The sequence below is a fragment of the Takifugu flavidus genome, chromosome 21 (genome assembly GCF_003711565.1).
Source record: "Takifugu flavidus isolate HTHZ2018 chromosome 21, ASM371156v2, whole genome shotgun sequence".
Lineage (NCBI taxonomy): Eukaryota > Metazoa > Chordata > Actinopteri > Tetraodontiformes > Tetraodontidae > Takifugu > Takifugu flavidus.
Window position 1 is genome coordinate 6,851,939 of NC_079540.1, and position 22,515 is coordinate 6,874,453.

At 47.2% G+C, this 22,515-nt stretch overlaps 1 protein-coding gene across 1 annotated transcript in view; it reads left to right on the forward strand.

Annotated features, from left to right (window-relative positions):
• The window catches only part of atp9b (ATPase phospholipid transporting 9B), a 43,683-nt gene that overhangs the window by 16,264 nt on the left and 4,904 nt on the right, over positions 1–22,515 (forward strand). The window contains exons 12-28 of the mRNA XM_057021256.1: positions 2,528–2,688; positions 2,767–2,909; positions 4,997–5,109; positions 6,485–6,745; positions 9,574–9,735; positions 9,955–10,047; positions 12,425–12,508; positions 12,606–12,776; positions 13,226–13,324; positions 13,430–13,519; positions 13,656–13,800; positions 16,795–16,859; positions 17,005–17,160; positions 18,534–18,598; positions 18,694–18,802; positions 18,906–18,963; positions 20,501–20,704. Of these exons, the coding sequence (XP_056877236.1) occupies positions 2,528–2,688; positions 2,767–2,909; positions 4,997–5,109; positions 6,485–6,745; positions 9,574–9,735; positions 9,955–10,047; positions 12,425–12,508; positions 12,606–12,776; positions 13,226–13,324; positions 13,430–13,519; positions 13,656–13,800; positions 16,795–16,859; positions 17,005–17,160; positions 18,534–18,598; positions 18,694–18,802; positions 18,906–18,963; positions 20,501–20,704 (2,179 nt within the window). The remainder of the gene's footprint in view (positions 1–2,527; positions 2,689–2,766; positions 2,910–4,996; positions 5,110–6,484; positions 6,746–9,573; positions 9,736–9,954; positions 10,048–12,424; positions 12,509–12,605; positions 12,777–13,225; positions 13,325–13,429; positions 13,520–13,655; positions 13,801–16,794; positions 16,860–17,004; positions 17,161–18,533; positions 18,599–18,693; positions 18,803–18,905; positions 18,964–20,500; positions 20,705–22,515) is intronic.

Sequence of the window (22,515 nt, forward strand, 5' to 3'; positions counted from 1 at the left end):
TAAATCCCGGCTTGAATTAAACCCTCAAGGACTGGATTTGACCTCCTCTGATGGGCAAGTCCAATCCATGAAGGCTATGGCGCGGATCTACAAACATGTTGTACACCAGCGCACAATCCAGAAATGCATCAACTGACATCAACTGGTTTTTGTATTTTATTTGGATTGTATTTTTTAAGTATGACAAATGCGATGTGCTATTCACATAATATCTATTAACACACAGATATGGAAAGTCTATAATGGCTAACTAGTGTAAGGAACAATTAGCAGTAGTTTACTACTTCCAGAAACAAGAGAGGATGATGTGGGAGGAGCATGCACTAACCCTAACCCACTAACCCTAACCCATTAACCCTCTAACCCTAACCCACTAACCCTAACATAACCCACTAACCCTAACCCATTAACCCACTAACCCTAACCCACTACCCTAACCCACTAACCCTAACCTAACCTAACCCACTAACCCTAACCCATTAACCCTCTAACCCTAACCCACTAACCCTAACCCACTAACCCTAACCCACTAACCCTAACATAACCCACTAACCCTAACCTAACCCACTAACCCTAACCCATTAACCACTAACCCTAACCCATAACCCACTAACCCTAACCTAACCCACTAACCCTAACCCACTAACCATAACCCTCTAACCCTAACCCTAACGGCTCTCCAGTACGAATGAATCTTGACAACCAAATAAAACCCAGGAGTTTGTTATCATCCTGTCTGCTTCATTTGTACTAGTTCACTAGCAGGTTAACCTGAGACTGCACATCAGTGAGTACTTGTTAACAACTGACAGGAACAGTGTTTAGTAGTTAACTAGTTTGGGTCTATTTTGAATTTACACCTCAACTAATGCAGCTTCAAAAGTGCATGTTGTCTTGTGTGCTTTTGGCATTCCTAAGCACAATTCCTAGGTCAGAAAAATCAAAAATATTAACTGGCAGCTGACAGACTACGGAGTGGAAAATATTTTGTATTACGAGTTAACTGGTGAAATTGTGTATGTTGGCTAGTAAAATTGTATTGCATGACTAATTGACTGGTGCAACTGCAAATGGGTTTACTAGTCAAGTAGTAGATGTCTGACTTTTGCTAGTGTACCAGTGAACATGTTGACTCCATCTAGTTTAGTAGTAAGGGCACAAACGGCTCTTACTGCTTAACCAGTAAGCATTTCACTAGTTAACCTTCACTAGTGAATTACAAACACATGTACAAAACTGGAAATCATGTTCTCTTATTATGTCCCACACCCCCCAGCTCCTTCCATGTTTACCTCCTTCCTGCGGTTGTTTTCTATCTTATTTTTGCTTTTGGTTATTTGGTTATTTTTGCTAACCCTAACCCTAACCCACCTGGGTAGCGTCAGGGCCCCCACTATTTACCAGGAACTCCTGCAGCTGAAACAAGACTTAAGGAAGTTTGCTTGTGGGTTCTATCTGGGTATTCCAGCTTCCTCCCACAGTCCAAGGAAGTGCATTTGGGGGTTAGTTGAATCGGTTACTGTAACATGACCGTAGGCGTGAGTGTGAATGGTGGTCTGTCTGCATGTTGGCCCTGCGATGAGGGGGAAGGCTCCAGCACCCCCAGTGACTTCGTGAGGGACGGAGTGGTTAGAAGATGGGTGGGTTGACTCGGACAAGAATGGAACAAAACAAGCACTCCAGATATTTTTTCCGATAATAATATCTTTGAGGAAATTGAGTCGATTTCCCCTCTTTGACTAGATAAATAACAACTTCATCTGATTCCAGCAAGGCCTGGAAACTTTGGACAACCTTTGTTAAAGCAAAAGGGGGTGCTTTGCTGTTCAGATATGCACTGTGGATGTGCCCTCGGGCTTCATCTGAATCCATTCAAACCTCTTATTTTGTGTAATAGCTCGACTATGAACCGTTTAGCCAGGCAGCAGGTGGGGGGATGCCCCACTGGTCTCCCATTCCAACCCACTCAATCCTCACTGGGATGGGCTGGTGGGGGTTTCAGCAGGCCTTTGCTGAGGGCTGTGCCAGAAAGGGGAGGGGCATTTCTTTATTTGACCACATTTTCCCACATGCTCCATTAGCTGAGATGCTCATGAAAAATAAAAGGCAATTCCTGACCTACTTTTTGTGTTCTTTTTTAAAGGAGTGCCTCAATATGGAAATTCTATTTTTGAGGCCCTTTGACCTTTTGTTCTGCTCAAGGAACAATTCTTCAGCAGGGCAATAATGCAGATGTAGTTTACCCCAAACGCCTCCGCTGGACTGATGTTTCATCCAAACGGGTCTTTTATTGTCTTTGTTCGCCTTGTGGAACATTTTCTTTTGCTTTTGAAGTAGATGGTGGTTGATGATGTATAGGTGTCTAAATTGAACATGTTGGAAGTTTACTTAATTTCTGATTCCACCTAAAATAAAAACCTTTTCTCAAAATAAGGAGTCTAAAATGTAAATAATTTGATGTTGAAAATGGCTTAAGACTGGACAAGAATATTAATATCTGCTAACCTCTAACTTCTCCCTATTTTAGTTTGGCCTTTTGGATATGGAACTGAACCGGCTCACCAAAGCTCTGTTTCTTGCTCAAGTGCTTCTGTCGGTTGTCATGGTAGCACTTCAGGGATTTGTGGGTCCTTGGTTCCGTAACCTTTTCAGATTTGTTGTCCTTTTCTCTTACATTATCCCTATCAGGTACTTAACTTTATGATTATTGTTGAATGCATATGTGTAACTTACATTCGACAAATTTTACAAATTGCACTTTTTCAGTTTACGTGTAAACCTGGATATGGGGAAGGCTGCCTACGGCTGGATGATCATGAAAGATGAAAACATCCCTGGCACTGTGGTCAGAACCAGCACCATCCCAGAAGAACTGGGGCGGCTCGTTTACCTGCTAACGGACAAGACCGGTAAGTGCTCTGAAAGCTGAAAAGAAGTCACATTTATTTCCAAATGGTACGATTGAAGTAGCGATCAGAGGGGGTTAGGGCAAAATGTTTTCTTCTTCCTAGGGGGGGCGTAACAGAAAATAATTGAGAAGCACTGCCCTAACCCTACCTGATCCTAACCATAACCCTAACTCTAACCCTCACCCTCACCCTACCTGATCCTAACCATAACCCTAACTCTAACCCTCACCCTCACCCTACCTGATCCTAACCATAACCCTAACTCTAACCCTCACCCTCACCCTACCTGATCCTAACCATAACCCTAACTCTAACCCTCACCCTCACCCTCACCCTAAGCCTCACCCTAACCCTAGCTGATCCTAACCCTAACCCTAACTCTAACTCTAACCCTCACCCTCACCCTAACCCTAACCCTACCTGATCCTAACCATAACTTTAACTCTAACCCTCACCCTAACCCTAAGCCTCACCCTAACCCTACCTAATCCTAATCCTACCCTAACCTAACCCTAACTCTAACCCTCACCCCACCCTCACCCTAAGCCTCACCCTAACCCTACCTGATCCTAACCATAACCCTAACTCTAACCCTCACCCTAACCCTAAGCCTCACCCTAACCCTACCTAATCCTAACCCTAACCTAACCCTCATCTAACCCTCACCCTCACCCTCACCCTAAGCCTCACCCTAACCCTACCTGATCTAACCATAACCCTAACTCTAACCCTCACCCTAACCCTAAGCCTCACCCTAACCCTACCTGATCCTAACCCTAACCCTAACCCTACCCTACCTGATCCTAACCATAACTTAACTAAACCCTCACCCTAACCCTAAGCCTCACCCTAACCCTACCTAATCCTAATCCTAACCTAAACCTAACCTAACTCTAACCCTCACCCTCACCCTCACCCTAAGCCTCACCCTAACCCTACCTGATCCTAACCATAACCCTAACTCTAACCCTCACCCTAACCCTAAGCCTCACCCTAACCCTACCTAATCCTAACCCTAAACCTAACCCTAACTCTAACCCTCACCCTCACCCTCACCCTAAGCCTCACCCTAACCCTACCTGATCCTAACCATAACCCTAACTCTAACCCTCACCCTAACCCTAAGCCTCACCCTAACCCTACCTGATCCTAACCCTAACCCTAACCCTAACCCTAACCCTAACCCTCACCCTCACCCTAACCCTAAGCAAACCAACACGAGCAGGGAAATGGTGGCGTTTAAGCTCTCACCTCAAAGTCTTACCTGCGTTGCATCCTAAGAAAAAGAATTGAATGTTCAATGTTCAAGAATCACTTCAGAGACACATTTGTCCAGGAAGACGAGCATGAGAGTGAATTTAAAGAACATTGGTCGCGGTTTTATAAGAACACAGGAGCTGCACATATGTTTCAGCATATCTTCATTTAGTCTTCTTTCAATTTATCTCAATCAGAAAATAATTCTTTGATGACAAATTGCTGCTTTCTAACAATGTTAGAAATATATAAGTCATAAATTCAGGTCTTAACTTGCTTCTTTGTCCTACCCTGCTGATGTTTGTAGAGATAATTAGCAGGACCTTTTTATCCAGGGTGAAAGCAGATGGAAAGAAGAACAATCAATCTAATTTAATGAGTTAATAGAAGTAGGTCCCGGGATGTTTTCAGAGGTTAAATGGCTGCTGAACAGCTCTTTGCTTTATCAGCACTCATTCTGGCAACTGACGTCCATTAAACAAAGCCACTGACCCTGTTTTCAAAGGGTCTTTTGGCAACACAATATTCACTTGACTTCTATTGGATGCACTTTCATGTCTACTTGTTTGGTTAAAGAGAAAGCCGTCCATGTTGTTAATAAGATTAGGCAAGTGAATGATGCCCCATTAATGGCATTTGTTCACAGGTGGTGACTTAGTTTTCATTTAACTTACTTTCAGTTTTAATATAACTTACATTTGGACACAGTCATCACAACACAGAGCTATTTATAGATGAATACTTATATTCACTTTGGACAGTCATTCCTAAAGATGTGCTAGTAGTAATTAGTAATCCTGCTAATCCAAGCATTCCATTTTTCTCTGCAGGCACTTTGACACAGAACGAAATGGTCTTCAAGCGTCTGCACCTGGGGACGGTGTCGTATGGCACCGACACCATGGACGAGATCCAGAGCCACATAATTCGCTCATATGCACAGGTACCTCATTTCACACACCGCCACAGAATGTCAATGCTAATGGAGCTCAACTTGGAGATTGCCACTTCTGCAAGAAAATAACAAAATAAAGTACTCTGTCTAACCACTTTTTGCTGTCTTCATTAGCATAATAGAAGCAAGTCCATAGTGTGGCTCTTATCTGGCTTCAGTCTTGACAGAATGATCTTGTTCTCTTGGCTCCAAACAGCTGCTCACCTTTTAAACCATCTGTCCCCAAACCCTCACGTGGTCGCAGGGCTAACATGGCTAACAGGCCTAACAGGGCTAACAGGGCTAACATGCCAATCAGGCCTAACATGGCTAACAGGTCTAACAGGGCTAACATGCCAATCAGGCCTAACAGGGCTAACATGCCAATCAGGCCTAACAGGCCTAACAGGGCTAACATGCCAATCAGGCCTAACAGGGCTAACATGCCAATCAGGCCTAACAGGGCTAACATGCCAATCAGGCCTAACATGGCTAACAGGGCTAACATGCCAATCAGCCTAACAGGGCTAACATGCCAATCAGGCCTAACAGGGCTAACATGCCAATCAGGCCTAACAGGGCTAACAGGGCTAACATGCCAATCAGGCCTAACAGGGCTAACAGGGCTAACATGCAGAGATAAACAACCATTCACACCTAAGGTCAATTTCCAGTAGCTTTCCCCTCAGATGCATGTCTCACGGTATCTAAAGAGAACCCTAATGTGCACGTGGAACCCTAATGTGCACGGGGAACCCTAATGTGCACGGGGAACCCTAATGTGCATGTGGAGAACATGCAAGCACTACACAGGGAACTTTGTGTGTTGCTGTGAGACAATTGAGAGCAATTGATTATGGATAACAATCCTTATAATGATTATTGATAACAACCCTTATAATGATTATTGATAACAACCCTGATAATGATTATTGATAATAACCCTTATAATGATTATTGATAATAACCCTTATAATGATTATTGATAACAACCCTTATAATGATTATTGATAATAACCCTTATAATGATTATTGATAATAACCCTTATAATGATTATTGATAATAACCCTTATAATGATTATTGATAACAACCCTTATAATGATTATTGATAATAACCCTTATGATGGCCAATATAATCAAATAGTTAATCTCAGTCAATTGGCTGTCTGGTACACATCAACTACTCAGAAGCCATAATATCACAATAAAAATCTCTGTTGATTTCTAGATATCCGTTAGTTTGAACAGGAACGAAGGAAGATGTGTGACATCTCTCTTTCATGAAAGCTTTATTTTAACATCTCGAGTACATTTCACTGTCTTGTTTTCTCCTGCTTCCCAACAGGTTCTGTTCATTCTTTCTTTTGTTCATCACATGTCAGGGTTGCCAGGTGACCTCCCAGCCCCCCAGTGGCAGCACCAGTGGTTCCACTCCTTCACGGAAGACACAAACTTCTGGCCCTAAAGTCCGAAAGAGTGTGAGCAGTCGCATCCACGAGGCGGTGAAGGCCATCGCTCTGTGCCACAACGTCACTCCTGTCTATGAGCCCCGTGCCGGTGGGACCAGGGAGACGGAGTCCGCTGAAGCAGACCAGGATTTCAGTGATGAGAACCGCACCTATCAAGCATCCAGCCCAGACGAGGTCAGTCAAGGTCAGATGAGGTCAAGATGTCAAGGTCAGGTCAGATGAGGTCAGTTAAGACAAAAGAGATAGTTTGTGTAACAGCAGATTTGTTAGCAATGATAATTCCATCATTATGTCTTTGAACTGCTTTGAGCCAATGGTGTGTGTGTGGGTGTGTGTGTGTGTGTGTGGGTGTGGGTGTGTGTGTGTGTGTGTGTGGGTGTGTGTGTGTGTGGGTTGGGGTGTGGGTGTGTGTGTGTAGGTGTGTGTGTGGGTGGGTGTGTGTGGGTGTGGGTGTGTGTGTGGGTGTGTGTGTGTGGGTTGGGGTGTGGGTGTGTGTGTGTAGGTGTGGGTGTGGGTGGGTGTGTGTGGGTTGGGGTGTGGGTGTGTGTGGGTTGGGGTGTGGGTGTGTGTGGGTTGGGGTGTGGGTGTGTGGGTGGGTGTGGGTGTGAGTGTGCGCACATGGGTGTGTGGACTTGGAGGTGGACTTGGTGGTGGACTTGGTGGTGGACTTGGAGGTGGACTTGGTGGTGGACTTGGAGGTGGACTTGGTGGTGGACTTGGTGGTGGACTTGGAGGTGGACTTGGTGGTGGACTTGGTGGTGGACTTGGTGGTGGACTTGGTGGTGGACTTGGAGGTGGACTTGAAGGTGGACTTGCTGGTGGACTTGCTGGTGGACTTGCTGGTGGACTTGGTGGTGCTGCGATCCTCCAGCCTCTGAGCCACCTCTGGCTGCTCCTGCTTCATGTCCTTCACTCACTGACTGCAGCGTCAGGTGTTGCCACCATGCTTCTGGCAGCAATAGTTTAGACTCGACTGCTCAGCCTGTCCTATAAAATGAGTTAGCATGAAGGAGATGAAAACCAAGGTCATTGCACCTTCTTGGTCTGTCAGATCGTGAGCTGGTCCCTATCTAACCTTAGAGCCTTTATTATCTCTGCCGGGGGCTACTGGCTCCTATAAGCATATAAGCAGGTAAACAAGGAAATAAATGCCTTGTTGTTTTCTTCCTAACCCGAACTAACCTGCATTGGGTTAGGGTTAGGTTAGGGTTAGGGTTAGGGTTAGGGTTACACAAAGCAGTGGGATAGGGTTAGGTTAGGGTTAGGGTTACACAAAGCAGTGGGTTGGGGTTAGGTTAGGTTATGGTTAGGGTTAGGGTTACACAAAGCAGTGGGTTAGGGTTACGTTAGGGTTAGGTTTGGGTTAGGGTTAGGGTTAGGGTTACACAAGCAGTGGGTTAGGGTTAGGTTATGGTTAGGGTTAGGTTAGGGTTATGGTTAGGGTTAGGGTTACACAAAGCAGTGGGATAGGGTTAGGTTATGATTAGGTTAGGTTAGGTTAGGGTTACACAAAGCAGTGGGTTAGGGTTAGGTTATGATTAGGTTAGGTTAGGGTTAGGATTACACAAAGCAGTGGGTTAGGGTTAGGTTGGGGTTAGGGTTAGGTTATGGTTAGGGTTAGGGTTACACAAAGCAGTGGGATAGGGTTAGGTTATGATTAGGTTAGGTTAGGGTTAGGGTTACACAAAGCAGTGGGTTAGGTTAGGGTTAGGATTACACAAAGCAGTGGGTTAGGGTTAGGTTGGGGTTAGGTTAGGGTTAGGTTAGGGTTAGAGTTAGGGTTAGGTTAGGGTTAGGGTTACACAAAGCAGTGGGTTAGGGTTAGGTTAGGGTTAAGGTTAGGGCTAGGTTAGGGTTACACAAAGCAGTGGGTTAGGGTTAGGTTAGGGTTATGGTTAGGGTTAGGGTTACACAAAGCAGTGGGTTATGGTTAGGTTAGGGTTACACAAAGCAGTGGGTTGGGGTTAGGTTAGGTTAGGGTTATGGTTAGGGTTACACAAAGCAGTGGGATCAGCCACCTTCTTACCTACTTACATTTTCAGTTCCCTTTTACCTGTTTTTTATAATTAAATATTTCTGAGCAGTGGAGCAACACAATTTGACCATTATTAGCATCATAGTATTAGAATATTGTTCATTCATTTTTCACAGAATCATATGAACTGCTGCTGATTTGAAGTGTCCATCTGTTTTATAATACAAAATATATAGAAAGTATTTTGAGTTTTTCCGATCAGTCTCTAGATTTTTGCCTTAATTAACTGAAGATTAACATGCAGTCAGCATCAAAATGGACATTTTCATTTGTGAAGAGCTGATAAAGTGGATTAAAGAGCTGGTTGATGATAGAGTTGTGTTTGATAAATATAACCGGCCCTTTTTTATAGAAGTGATGGGTATTAGCAGGAAGCTCCAACATGTAGGTCAGAGAATAAAAACCTTTTGAGTGAGCTATTGAAAATGAGCCTATCGAGGCGTCTGCAGCTGAACACTCACCGGGGGGGGGGGTTAGGGTGGGGGGGGTGCACTTCCTGCTGGGGAGAAATGAATGAGAAGAGCTCTCCAGATGTGAACATACTGCAACCCTCCGATGGATCTGTCCACCAGAGACAGGAAATGAGTGGTTGTTTTCATTTTCTATACTGTTTTTACCTTTCTCTTTTATATGTGCTTAATAATAATAATAATAATTAATAATTCTTTCATACCTGCCTTAATTGTTATGTGAAAACACTGAGTTAAAATGAGTCTTTAATCAGTAACCGTAAACCTAAAAGCAACAGTTTCTAACCCTCTACAAATGTATTTTTTCCACACGTATGTCGTATTACTTCAACTGAAAAAGGTGCATTTATTCATTTAGTAAAAATATGAATTGTTAGTTATATTGAACCCTAACCAACTAATTATGTTTCTGATCTATTTGAACATAAGTGTGATATGTATCCAATCTTTAAATCCACTTTTATGAGCAAGGAGAAAAGTTTTCCCTGTCCCTCCAGGTGGAGCTGGTGCGGTGGACCCGGAGCGTCGGCCTGACCCTGGTGACCAGGGACCTGAGCTCCCTGCAGTTAAAGACTCCCTCGGGACAGATTCTGTCCTTCTCCATCCTTCAGACCTTCCCCTTCACGTCTGAGAGCAAACGCATGGGCATCATCGTCCGGGTGGGATTGATTTCTGAATGATGCCTTTTAAATAATGCACATATAGAGAACTGTTTTTCTAATTTATAAAAGAAAAATGAACAATCAAAACATTCAGTATTTTTTACACTGAATTGTTTGAGGTGTAAAATTCTGTTCACTGTGAGAGACGAGACAGTTCAGCTATTAAAAGCTTCTGTTGTCAGGAAAATCACTCATTTCATTTGTCATTTGTTTTAGGAAGAGTCAACTGGAGATATTACCTTCTACATGAAGGGTGCAGATGTTGCCATGGCGACCATTGTCCAGTATAACGATTGGTTGGAAGAAGAGGTAACCCTAACCCTGATTTTAACCCTGACCCTAACCCTAGCCCTAACCCTAACCCTGACCCTGATCCTGACCCTGATTTTAACCCTGACCCTGATTTTAACCCTGACCCTAACTCTAGCCCTGACCCTAACTCTAGCCCTGACCCTAACCCTAACCCTAACCCTAACCCTAACCCTGACCCAGCTTCAAGGGAAGTACAGGTTCTTCAGGACTGATTTCTATACCTGCTCTAATCGATGCCTTGATTTAATGTCTTTCCTTCCTTCCTGGAAAAGAGGCATGATGCAAAATCCCTCCCAATAATGCTCTTCAGTATATATTTGAAGCAGAAGACGGCGTTTGCATCTGGTTGGGAATGGCCCTGGTTGTATTTCTTAGGGGGCAAAAACTGCCTGTGTAAAAAGGGTGAAGTTCACTTTTTCACTGAAATGTGGAGTAGAAAAGTACATGTGAGCAGTTATTCCGGCTCCTTGTTGTCCTGGTTTCCTCTTCAGGAAGACACGATAATAAAGACGTCTGAAAATGTTCCATCTGAAAATGCCCAGTTCATTAATGAGCATAATGGCTTTTGAGTCTGAATTTATTTTCTTAGAGAACAAGAGACCACTTTGTTTAATAAAATGCTTATACAAATTTAAAAAAATGGTCTTATATTAGCGTATTGCTCAAACCTCTGCTGGGCAGAGCTCTCGCAGACCCCTGTTCTGAGCGATATGATATCCAGTAATCTTTACACTATCCTATAAAATTAGCAACTGTTTTTATTTTTTTAATTTCACAATCCGGTTGATATCATCTGGTATATGGAAGTGTCCCGTGTCCTCTATTAATAAGGACAACCATCCAGGGGTCAACGGGCCGTGTCTGTAGCAGTCCCACAGTGGATCGTGTGCTTCACGTTCATAATTATATTGGCATTATTGAGTCATTTAGCACTGGGGGCACAATTTCATTTAATTAGTGACCTACATAAATTAATTACAGTATGTCATATTCTCCACCAATGGCTTTATTTCCCACCGTCTCTCTGCTTATCAATAACCCATCAGCAGCCCAGGTTCACCCACTGGTGTTTCATATGGACGGCGTCCACCCTGGTCTTAGCGTCCTCTGGTCCGGACCCGAGGCTACGATATTCCCATTGATCTGTGGAGTCGGGAACAAAACTACAATATTCCCATTGATCTGTGGAGTCGGTAGCAATATGCTGTTATTGACAATCCTGTCCATGGTGTACTGATACAGCCCCCACGATGGGTGGGTGGGGGTGGGGGTTGGTGTGTGGGGGGGGGGGGGGAGGTGGGGGTGTGAGGGGGGGTGTGGGTGAGGGGGGGGGGGGGGTGTTATTGTTTCAACCATATTATCTATAACTAGAACTCATCTGATGGCTCAGAGTTGCTCACTAATATTCAGGTCCTGATTTCTTCTCCAGAACCTCGACTGTCCTTCAAACTACTGGAGTTTAGTTTGAGATTTACTTTATTCTTAAAATACTGGTAACTTTGAAATGTTCTAACACCCATTTCCCTAGTTTTAAATTAATTCGTTAGTTAGTTATTTATTTAGTTAGTTAGTTATACCGTTTTCTGATCGAATTCACTGTTACTAAAATTTGTCATTGATCTTTGACCTGGTTTTGATGCTAGTTAGTGAATGACATCAACAGCAGCTCTAGTCGGGAGCGTTTTGCTAAAGTGTAACTCTTAATTGATCTCCAACATCTACTGATGGTTCAGCGATGGGCCAGTTGGCCTGCAGCCTCTTTTATGTCTTAAAATCAACTTAATTATTTGTTTTCTATCCATCTTGGGGGTAAAAAAGAAGTTCATGTTTTCAAGATGAAAGAAAGAAAGTGGGATAATTCTGGTTAATCTTGCCAGTTTTCAAGTGTTAACCTAACCCGAACCCGAACCCTAACCCTTTTCAATAGTGATGGAGGCAGCAGCAGGAAAGTCCTCCACATTTGCTGCACGTTCCTCTGCTGTTTCTCCTTTGAGCTCAACATAATCCAGCAGTGTTGTTTCATGCTGCCGTCATACCTGACTATTAATGGCAGCAGTGTCCCACGTCCATGATCTCCGCTAGTCTCGGTCCTGTTAGCGTAGTGGTTGCCCATGGTGCAAGAATGTTCCTGACTATGGTGCCACCTTTGGTCTTCTCACATGAAAACTCGGGCTCGTAAATCTTCCTCGTCGGTTGTGCTGTGGACTCCATAGAGCCCTAAACATGATGAGCTCTTATGATTCCCTCCTGCACAGCTAAATTAGACACTTTTGGGGACGACTTTTTCAAGAATATCATGACAGAGTTAAGGAGGCTTGGTTCTGTTAGCAGTTAGCTGATATGTCAACTCAAATCTTTTTTCTTCTTGTTGAAGTGTGGTAACATGGCAAGAGAAGGTCTGAGAACACTGGTGGTGGCAAAGAAGTCTCTGTCGGAGGAGCAGTATCAGGACTTTGAGGTGGGAGCTGACTGTCCACTGGATCCCATCGGAACAATCTTGTGTATTTGAGACCCTTTAAAGTTCCTACATCTTCTGTTACTTGTGGTTGGTGCAGAACCGCTACAACCAGGCAAAGCTGAGTGTCCATGATCGAGCCCTGAAGGTTGCAGCCGTGGTGGAGAGCCTGGAGAGAGAGATGGAGCTTCTGTGTCTGACTGGTGTGGAGGACCAGCTCCAAGCAGATGTCCGACCAACACTGGAGCAGCTCAGAAATGCTGGAATTAAGGTTGGACTCTAGCTGTGACTGTAACTGGGGTAAAGAAACTGGCCAGAGAGACTAACCCTAACCACTAACCCTAACCCTAACCCTAACCCTAACCCTAACCCTAACCCTAACCCCAACCCCTAACCCCTAACCCTAACCCTAAACTGGCCAGAGAGACTAACCCTAACCCAACTCTGGGTGCAAGAGAACATAAAACAACTGTTAAAATTGATCTGTTCTTAGTTTCTAATCCTTCCTGAATGTTTTGTTAAAATGTTAATGATATTTCCAAGAATGTTCAAATTCTGTATATATAAAAAAAATAAGATTTATTAATTTTGAATCAAAATTGTTGTTGATAATGCAAGTTGTATGTGGACATCTGTATTCTGAATATTTGCTTTGCTAACGAGCTGCTCTCTGGGAGCAGCAGCCTGTTCCTCATTAGCAGCTTTTTCTTCCCTCCTCAGATCTGGATGCTGACTGGGGACAAACTGGAGACAGCTACCTGCATAGCCAAAAGCTCCCATTTGGTCTCCAGAAACCAAGACATCCATGTTTTTAAACCAGTATGCCTCATTTCTGGTTTTCCTCTGCTGTCTTCGTGATGACGCATGTTAACTTCAACATCAACCACATTCAGTTCATTCAGCTGTCCATTTGCTGTCATGCAGGTCTCAACCAGGGGAGAAGCCCATCTGGAGCTGAATGCCTTCAGGAGGAAACATGACTGTGCTCTGGTCATCTCTGGAGACTCCTTAGAGGTGCGTCAGTCACAGTCATGATGTTTGGGAGCCTTAAAAATAAGAGCATCAAAATAAAGCCCACAATAAAGAGACATTCTTCTGGAGTTTCTTTTCATGTCCATCAGTTAGCATCTGCCTATCTGCTGTTTTCCAGGTGTGTTTGCGTTATTATGAGCATGAGTTTGTCGAACTGGCGTGCCAGTGTCCAGCTGTGGTCTGCTGTCGCTGTTCCCCAACCCAGAAGGCCCAAATAGTCACGCTCCTCCAGCAGCACACAGCAAACAGAACCTGTGCCATAGGCAAGTGATGAATGTGGCCGCAGCTAACCCTGACCCTAACGCTAACCCTGACCCTGACCCTGACGCTAACCCTAACCCTGACCCTAACCCTACCCTGACCCTGACCCTGACGCTAACCCTAACCCTGACCCTGACCCTGACGCTGACCCTAACTACCCCTGACCCTAGCCCTGACCCTAACCCTAACCCTGACGCTAACCCTAACCCTGACCCTAACGCTGACCCTAACTACCCCTGACCCTAGCCCTGGCCCTGACCCTAACCCTGACGCTAACCCTAACCCTGACCCTAATGCTAACCCTGACCCTGACCCTAACCCTGACCCTGACCCTAACCCTAACCCTGACCCTAACGCTGACCCTAACTACCCCTGACCCTAGCCCTGACCCTAACCCTAACCCTGACGCTAACCCTAACCTGACCCTAATGCTAACCCTGACCCTGACCCTGACCCTAACGCTGACCCTAACTACCCCTGACCCTAACTACCCCTGACCCTAACCCTAATGCTAACCCTGACCCTAATGCTAACCCTAACCCTAACCCTAAACTGGCCAGAGAGACTAACCCTAACCCAACTCTGGGTGCAAGAGAACATAAAACAACTGTTAAAATTGATCTGTTCTTAGTTTCTAATCCTTCCTGAATGTTTTGTTAAAATGTTAATGATATTTCCAAGAATGTTCAAATTCTGTATATATAAAAAAAATAAGATTTATTAATTTTGAATCAAAATTGTTGTTGATAATGCAAGTTGTATGTGGACATCTGTATTCTGAATATTTGCTTTGCTAACGAGCTGCTCTCTGGGAGCAGCAGCCTGTTCCTCATTAGCAGCTTTTTCTTCCCTCCTCAGATCTGGATGCTGACTGGGGACAAACTGGAGACAGCTACCTGCATAGCCAAAAGCTCCCATTTGGTCTCCAGAAACCAAGACATCCATGTTTTTAAACCAGTATGCCTCATTTCTGGTTTTCCTCTGCTGTCTTCGTGATGACGCATGTTAACTTCAACATCAACCACATTCAGTTCATTCAGCTGTCCATTTGCTGTCATGCAGGTCTCAACCAGGGGAGAAGCCCATCTGGAGCTGAATGCCTTCAGGAGGAAACATGACTGTGCTCTGGTCATCTCTGGAGACTCCTTAGAGGTGCGTCAGTCACAGTCATGATGTTTGGGAGCCTTAAAAATAAGAGCATCAAAATAAAGCCCACAATAAAGAGACATTCTTCTGGAGTTTCTTTTCATGTCCATCAGTTAGCATCTGCCTATCTGCTGTTTTCCAGGTGTGTTTGCGTTATTATGAGCATGAGTTTGTCGAACTGGCGTGCCAGTGTCCAGCTGTGGTCTGCTGTCGCTGTTCCCCAACCCAGAAGGCCCAAATAGTCACGCTCCTCCAGCAGCACACAGCAAACAGAACCTGTGCCATAGGCAAGTGATGAATGTGGCCGCAGCTAACCCTGACCCTAACGCTAACCCTGACCCTGACCCTGACCCTAACGCTAACCCTGACCCTGACCCTGACGCTAACCCTAACCCTGACCCTGACGCTGACCCTAACTACCCCTGACCCTAGCCCTGACCCTAACCCTAACCCTGACGCTAACCCTAACCCTGACCCTAACGCTGACCCTAACTACCCCTGACCCTAGCCCTGGCCCTGACCCTAACCCTGACGCTAACCCTAACCCCGACCCTAATGCTAACCCTGACCCTGACCCTAACCCTGACCCTGACGCTAACCCTACCCTGACCCTACGCTGACCCTAACTACCCCTGACCCTAGCCCTGACCCTAACCCTAACCCTGACGCTAACCCTAACCCTGACCCTAATGCTAACCTGACCCTAACCCTGACCCTGACCCTAACGCTGACCCTAACTACCCCTGACCCTAACCCTGACCCTAACCCTAATGCTAACCCTGACCCTAATGCTAACCCTAACCCTGACCCTAACCTTGACCCTAGCCCTGACCCTAACCTGACCCTAGCCCTGACCCTAATGCTGACCCTAACCCTAACCCTGACCCTGACCCTAACACTGACCCTAACCCCGACCCTGACCCTAACCCTGACCCTAACCCCGACCCTGACCCTAACCCCGACCCTAACCCTGACCCTAACCCTAACCCTGACCCTAACCCCGACCCTAACCCTGACCCTAACCCCGACCCTGACCCTGACACTGACCCTAACCCTGACACTGACCCTGACCCTAACCCTGACCCTAACCCTGACCCTAACACTGACCCTGACCCTAACCCCGACCCTGACCCTAACCCTGACCCTAACCCCGACCCTAACCCCGACCCTAACCCTGACCCTAACCCCGACCCTGACACTGACCCTAACACTGACCCTAACCCTCTGACCCTAACCCTGACCCTAACCCTGACCCTGACCCTAACACTGACCCTGACCCTAACCCTGACCCTAACCCTGACACTGACCCTGACCCTAACCCTGACCCTGACCCTGACCCTGACCCTAACCCTGACCCTGACCCTGACCCTGACCCTGACCCTAGCCCTGACCCTGACCCTGACCCTAACCCTGACCCTAACCCTGACCCTAACCCTGACCCTGACCCTGACCCTAACCCTAACCCTAACCCTGACCCTAACCCTGACCCTGACCCTAACCCTGACCCTAACCCTAACCCTGACCCTAGCCCTGACCCTAACTCTAACCCTAACCCTGACCCTAACGCTGACCCTAACCCTGACCCTAACCCTAACCCTAACCCTGACCCTGACCCTAACCCTAACCCTGACCCTGACCCTAACCCTGACCCTGACCCTGACCCTCAGCTCAGCCGTGTGGAGGCTTGTTGCCTGCAGATAAACGACCCATAACTGTGCTGTGTCATAGAACCTCTCACATGATGCAGGAGAACCCATGTCCACATGGTCAGAACAGTCATTAAAGCCTAACTCCTGCTTCTCTTTGCTTGGTATTAATCAAATTATGCAATAAAGGCTTTTTTTCTTAAGGTGATGGAGGAAATGATGTCAGTATGATCCAGGCAGCAGATTGTGGTATTGGAATTGAAGGAAAGGTAAAGTATAAAGTACACAAACTAGTTTTATTGTCTAACGGTGGAACAATATTCCTCCATGGTTTAATTTTCTGCCTTTCTGTGGTTTGAAATGGTTTAAATAATATCAATAGTAGAGAGAAACATTCCTCGTCATCTGTTCCAGGAAGGTAAACAGGCGTCTCTGGCTGCAGACTTCTCCATCACTCAGTTCAAGCACATCGGTCGCCTGATCATGGTCCACGGCAGGAACAGCTACAAACGCTCAGCAGCGCTGGGCCAGTTTGTCATGCACAGAGGGATGATCATCTCCACCATGCAGGTACTGCAGCCTGACCCTGACCCTAACCCTGACCCTAACCCTGACCCTAACCCCGACCCTAACCTGACCCTAACCCCGACCCTAACCCTGACCCTAACCCTAACCCCGACCCTAACCCCGACCCTGACCCTAACCCCGACCCTAACCCTGACCCTAACCCTGACCCTAACACTGACCCTAACCCCGACCCTAACCCTGACCCTAACCCTAACCCCGACCCTGACCCTAACACTGACCCTAACCCCGACCCTGACCCTAACCCTGACCCTAACCCCGACCCTGACCCTAACCCTGACCCTAACCCTGACCCTGACCCTGACCCTAACACTGACCCTAACCCCGACCCTAACCCTGACCCTAACCCTAACCCCGACCCTAACCTGACCCTAACCCCGACCCTGACCCTACCCTAACCCTGACCCTACCCCGACCCTGACCCTACCCTGACCCTGACCTGACCCTAACCCTAACCCTGACCCTAACCCTAACCCCGACCTAACCCTGACCCTAACCCTAACCCTGACCCTGACCCTAACCCTGACCCTGACCCTGACCCTAACCCCGACCCTAACCCTGACCCTAACCCTGACCCTGACCCTAACCCTGACCCTAACCCCGACCCTAACCCTGACCCTAACCCTACCCCGACCCTACCCTGACCCTAACCCTACCCTGACCCTGACCCTAACCCCGACCCTAACCCTGACCCTAACCCCGACCCTAACCCTGACCCTGACCCTAACCCTGACCCTAACCCTGACCCTAACCCCGACCCTAACCCTGACCCTAACCCTGACCCTAACCCTGACCCTGACCCCGACCCTAACCCCGACCCTAACCCTGACCCTAACACTGACCCCGACCCTAACCCCGACCCTAACCCTGACCCTAACACTGACCCTAACCCTGACCCTAACCCTGACCCTGACCCTAACACTGACCCTAACCCCGACCCTAACCCCGACCCTAACCCTGACCCTGACCCTGACCCTAACCCCGACCCTAACCCTGACCCTAACCCCGACCCTAACCCTGACCCTGACCCCGACCCTGACCCTAACCCTGACCCTAACCCCGACCCTAACCCTGACACTGACCCTGACCCTGACCCTAACACTGACCCTAACCCTGACCCTAACCCCGACCCTAACCCTGACCCTAACCCTGACCCTAACCCTGACACTGACCCTAACCCTCTGACCCTAACCCTCACCCTGACCCTGACACTGACACTGACCCTAACCCTCTGACCCTAACCCTCACCCTGACCCTGACACTGACCCTAACCCTGACCCTCACCCTGACCCTGAGAAGATGGCTTGGATGAAGGTGTGCCCTGCTCCAGTTCTAAATGTCTTGTTTTCCCCCCCCAGGCTGTCTTCTCCTCTATCTTTTACTTTGCCTCTGTGTCCCTGTACCAGGGCTTCCTCATGGTGGGGTAGGCTCATGTTCTCTGCTGTTTCTAATCAATCTGCCTCGTGCATCATAAAGATCTGCAGTTACTCCTCATCCTTCTGTATTCCACCTGTGCAGGTATGCCACCATCTACACCATGTTTCCCGTGTTCTCCTTGGTTTTAGATGAAGATGTAAAGCCAGATATGGCTCTTCTTTACCCGGAGCTTTATAAAGACCTCACCAAGGTAGCAGGGACCTTTTGAATATGTATGTTTTACAATTCAAAGTCCGTTAAACATTTAGTGGAAGACGTTGTTGCACGAGTGAGCTGATATGTTTGTCTTTCAGGGGCGCTCGTTATCTTTTAAGACTTTTCTTATATGGGTTTTGATCAGTGTTTACCAAGGTAAGTTACATCTGAATGGTTACATCATACATCCGTTTTGTATCCGTCACCTCTTCCCTAATTATTGTTTTCTTTTGGATTTCCAAAGCTGCTGTTTAGAATGTCAAAGTTAGTCATTCACACCGTCTGGTCACTGAATGTTCCAGTCCCCTTTCTACGAGCTGACTCATGTTTGGGTGCCCAATCCAATCCAATCCTGCTCTCAGTTTTGCTCTGTCAGGTCCAGTTTTTTCTGACCCCCTCTAGTTCCACGGACCCCCTAATTCCACGGACCCCCTCTAGTTCCACAGACCCCCTCCAGTTCCACGGACCCCCTCTAGTTCCATGGACCCCCTCCAGTTCCACGGACCCCCTCTAGTTCCACACACCCCCTCTAGTTCCACGGACCCCCTAATTCCACGGACCCCCTCCAGTTCCACGGACCCCCTGTAATTCCATGGACCCCTCTAGTTCTACGGACCCCCTAATTCCACGGACCCCCTGTAATTCCATGGACCCCTCTAGTTCCACGGACCCCCTAATTCCATGGACCCCCTAATTCCATGGACCCCCTCTAATTCCACAGACCCCCTCTAGTTCCACAGACCCCCCTCTCGTTCCACGGACCCGCTCTAGCTCCACGGACCCCCTCTAGTTCCACGGACCCCCTCTAGTTCCACTGACCCCTCTAGTTCCATGGACCCCCTCTTGTTCCACGGACTCCCTGTAGTTCCACAGACCCCCCTCTCGTTCCATGGACCCCTCTAGTTCCACGGACTCCCTGTAGTTCCACAGACCCCCTCTAGTTCCACGGACCCCCTGTAATTCCACGGACCCCCTCTAGTTCCACGGACCCCCTCTAGTTCCATGGACCCCCTCTAGTTCCACTGACCCCTCTAGTTCCATGGACCCCCTCTAGTTCCACTGACCCCCTGTAGTTCCACAGACCCCCTCTAGTTCCACAGACCCCCTCTCGTTCCACGGACCCCCTCTCGTTCCACGGACCCCCTCTAGTTCCACGGACCCCTCTAGTTCCACTGACCCCTCTAGTTCCATGGACCCCCTCTTGTTCCACGGACTCCCTGTAGTTCCACAGACCCCCTCTCGTTCCATGGACCCCTCTAGTTCCACGGACCCCCTCTAGTTCCACGGACCCCTCTAGTTCCACAGACCCCCTCTAGTTCCACAGACCCCCTCTAGTTCCTCCAGGGTACTGCCAGCACTGACCTGTTGGCTCAACGGGGACGGCACCAACCAGTTGTCCCGTAGCTTGAGAGGAGTCTAGTCGTGGTCAGCGGGCAGGTCTGGAGGGGAAACTGGACCTGCCAGAAACAAACACACTTTTGGAATCAGCATAAAAATCAGCAGAATTTATTTCAAATGGTTCCACTGTATATTGTGAATTCTATGGATTCGAGCTTCCAACCCTTAAAGTCCTGTCATGAACCTGATATTTTTGAGGTTGTTCTTTGGGCCAGAAGTTTTTATCTCGTTCATCTCAAACCACATTGTTGTGTGTAACAGTCCAGCTCTGACTCCTTCCGTTTGGTGCCACCAGGGGGCATCCTCATGTACGGCGCGCTGGTGCTCTTCGAGTCTGAGTTTGTGCACGTGGTGGCCATCTCGTTCACAGCTCTGATCCTGACAGAGCTGCTGATGGTGGCACTGACCATCCGGACCTGGCACTGGCTTATGGTGACGGCCCAGTTCTTCAGCCTGGCCTGCTACCTGGCCTCCCTGGCCTTCCTGAACGAGTACTTTGGTGAGTTTTCTTCTTTTTTCTTGATTTGATTCGATTATTAAAAAACATATAGAAATGATGTTTCAATACAAGCACACACACACATGCACACACACACATGCACACACACACATGCACTTAAACCCAAAATGATTTATAAAATTGTTCCTAATTTTACAGATTAGTGCTTCAACAACTAAACTGCAGGAAAAGTCTCAGGCTGCAAATTAAGTGTAGAAAAGAGAAAATGCATATTTTAGAGATCAAAGTAGAACTTTGAACGGTGGCACTGAGCACTGTTAGGGTTAGGGTTAGAGGGTTAGGGTTAGGGTTAGGTTAGAGGTTAGAGAGTTAGGGTTAGAGGGTCAGGGTTAGAGGGTTAGGGTTAGAGTGTTAGAGAGTTAGGGTTAGAGGGTTAGGGTTAGAGGGTCAGGGTTAGAGTGTTAGAGGGTTAGGGTTAGAGGGTTAGGGTTAGAGGGTTAGGGTTAGGGTTAGAGGGTTAGAGAGTTAGGGTTAGGGTTAGGGTTAGAGGGTTAGGGTTAGAGTGTTAGAGAGTGGGTTAGGGTTAGAGGGTTAGAGAGTTAGGTTTGGGTTAGGGTTAGAGGGTTAGGGTTAGAGGGTTAGAGTTAGGGTTAGAGGGTTAGGGTTAGCGGGTTAGGGTTAGAGGGTTAGAGGGTTAGGGTTAGAGTGGTCGAGAGTTAGGGTTAGAGGGTTAGGTTAGGGTTAGAGAGTTAGGGTTAGAGCGTTAGGGTAGCGGGTTCGGGTTAGAGGGTTAGAGGTCGGGTTAGAGGGTTAGGGTTAGGCGGGTTAGGGTTAGAGGGTTAGGGTTAGAGTGTTAGAGCGTTAGGGTTCGAGGGTTAGGTTAGGGTTAGAGAGTTAGGGTTAGAGGGTTAGGTTAGAGGGTCAGGGTTAGAGGTGGGTTAGAGCGTTAGGGTTAGAGGGTTAGGGTTAGAGGGTCAGGTTAGAGGGTTAGAGGGTTAGGGTTAGAGGGTTAGGGTAGAGGTTAGAGAGTTAGAGCGTTAGGGTTAGAGGGTTAGGGTTAGAGGGTTAGAGAGTTAGGGTTAGAGGGTTAGGTTAGAGGGGGTTAGGGTTAGAGGGTTAGAGGGTTAGGGTTAGAGGGTTAGGGTTAGAGGGTTAGAGGGTTAGGGTTAGAGGGTTAGGGTTAGAGAGTTAGAGGGTTAGAGTGGTTAGGGGTTAGAGTGTTAGAGAGTTAGGGTTAGAGGGTTAGGGTTAGAGGTCAGGGTTAGGAGGGTTAGGGTTAAGGAGTTAGGGTTGAGGGTTAGGTTAGAGGGTCAGGGTTAGAGGGTTAGAGAGTTAGGGTTAGAGGGTCAGGTTAGAGGGTTAGGGTTAGAGGTTAGGGTTGGAGGGTTAGGGTTAGAGGGTTAGGGTTAGAGGGTTAGGGTTAGAGTGTTAGAGAGTTAGGGTTAGAGGGTTAGGGTTGGAGGGTTTGGAGGGTTAGGGTTGAGGGTTAGAGAGTTAGGGTTAGAGGGTTTGGGTTAGAGGGTCAGGGTTAGAGGGTCAGGGTTAGGGTTAGAGGGTCAGGTTTAGAGGTTAGGGTTAGAGGGTTAGGGTTAGAGGGTTAAGGGTCAGGGTTAGGGTTAGAGGGTTAGGGTTAGAGGGTTAGGGTTGGAGGGTCAGGGTTAGAGGGTCAGGGTTAGGGTTAGAGGGTTAGGGTTAGGGTTAGGGTTGGAGGGTTAGGGTTAGAGGGTTAGGGTGTTTGTGCGTTGGAACTTTATTAGAAGCATCATTTAAAATTGGGATGTTTTGGATTTACTATAAATTTTCTTAGCAGAGCCAAAGGTTCAGTAATGTCGTCATTTGTTTCTTCATTG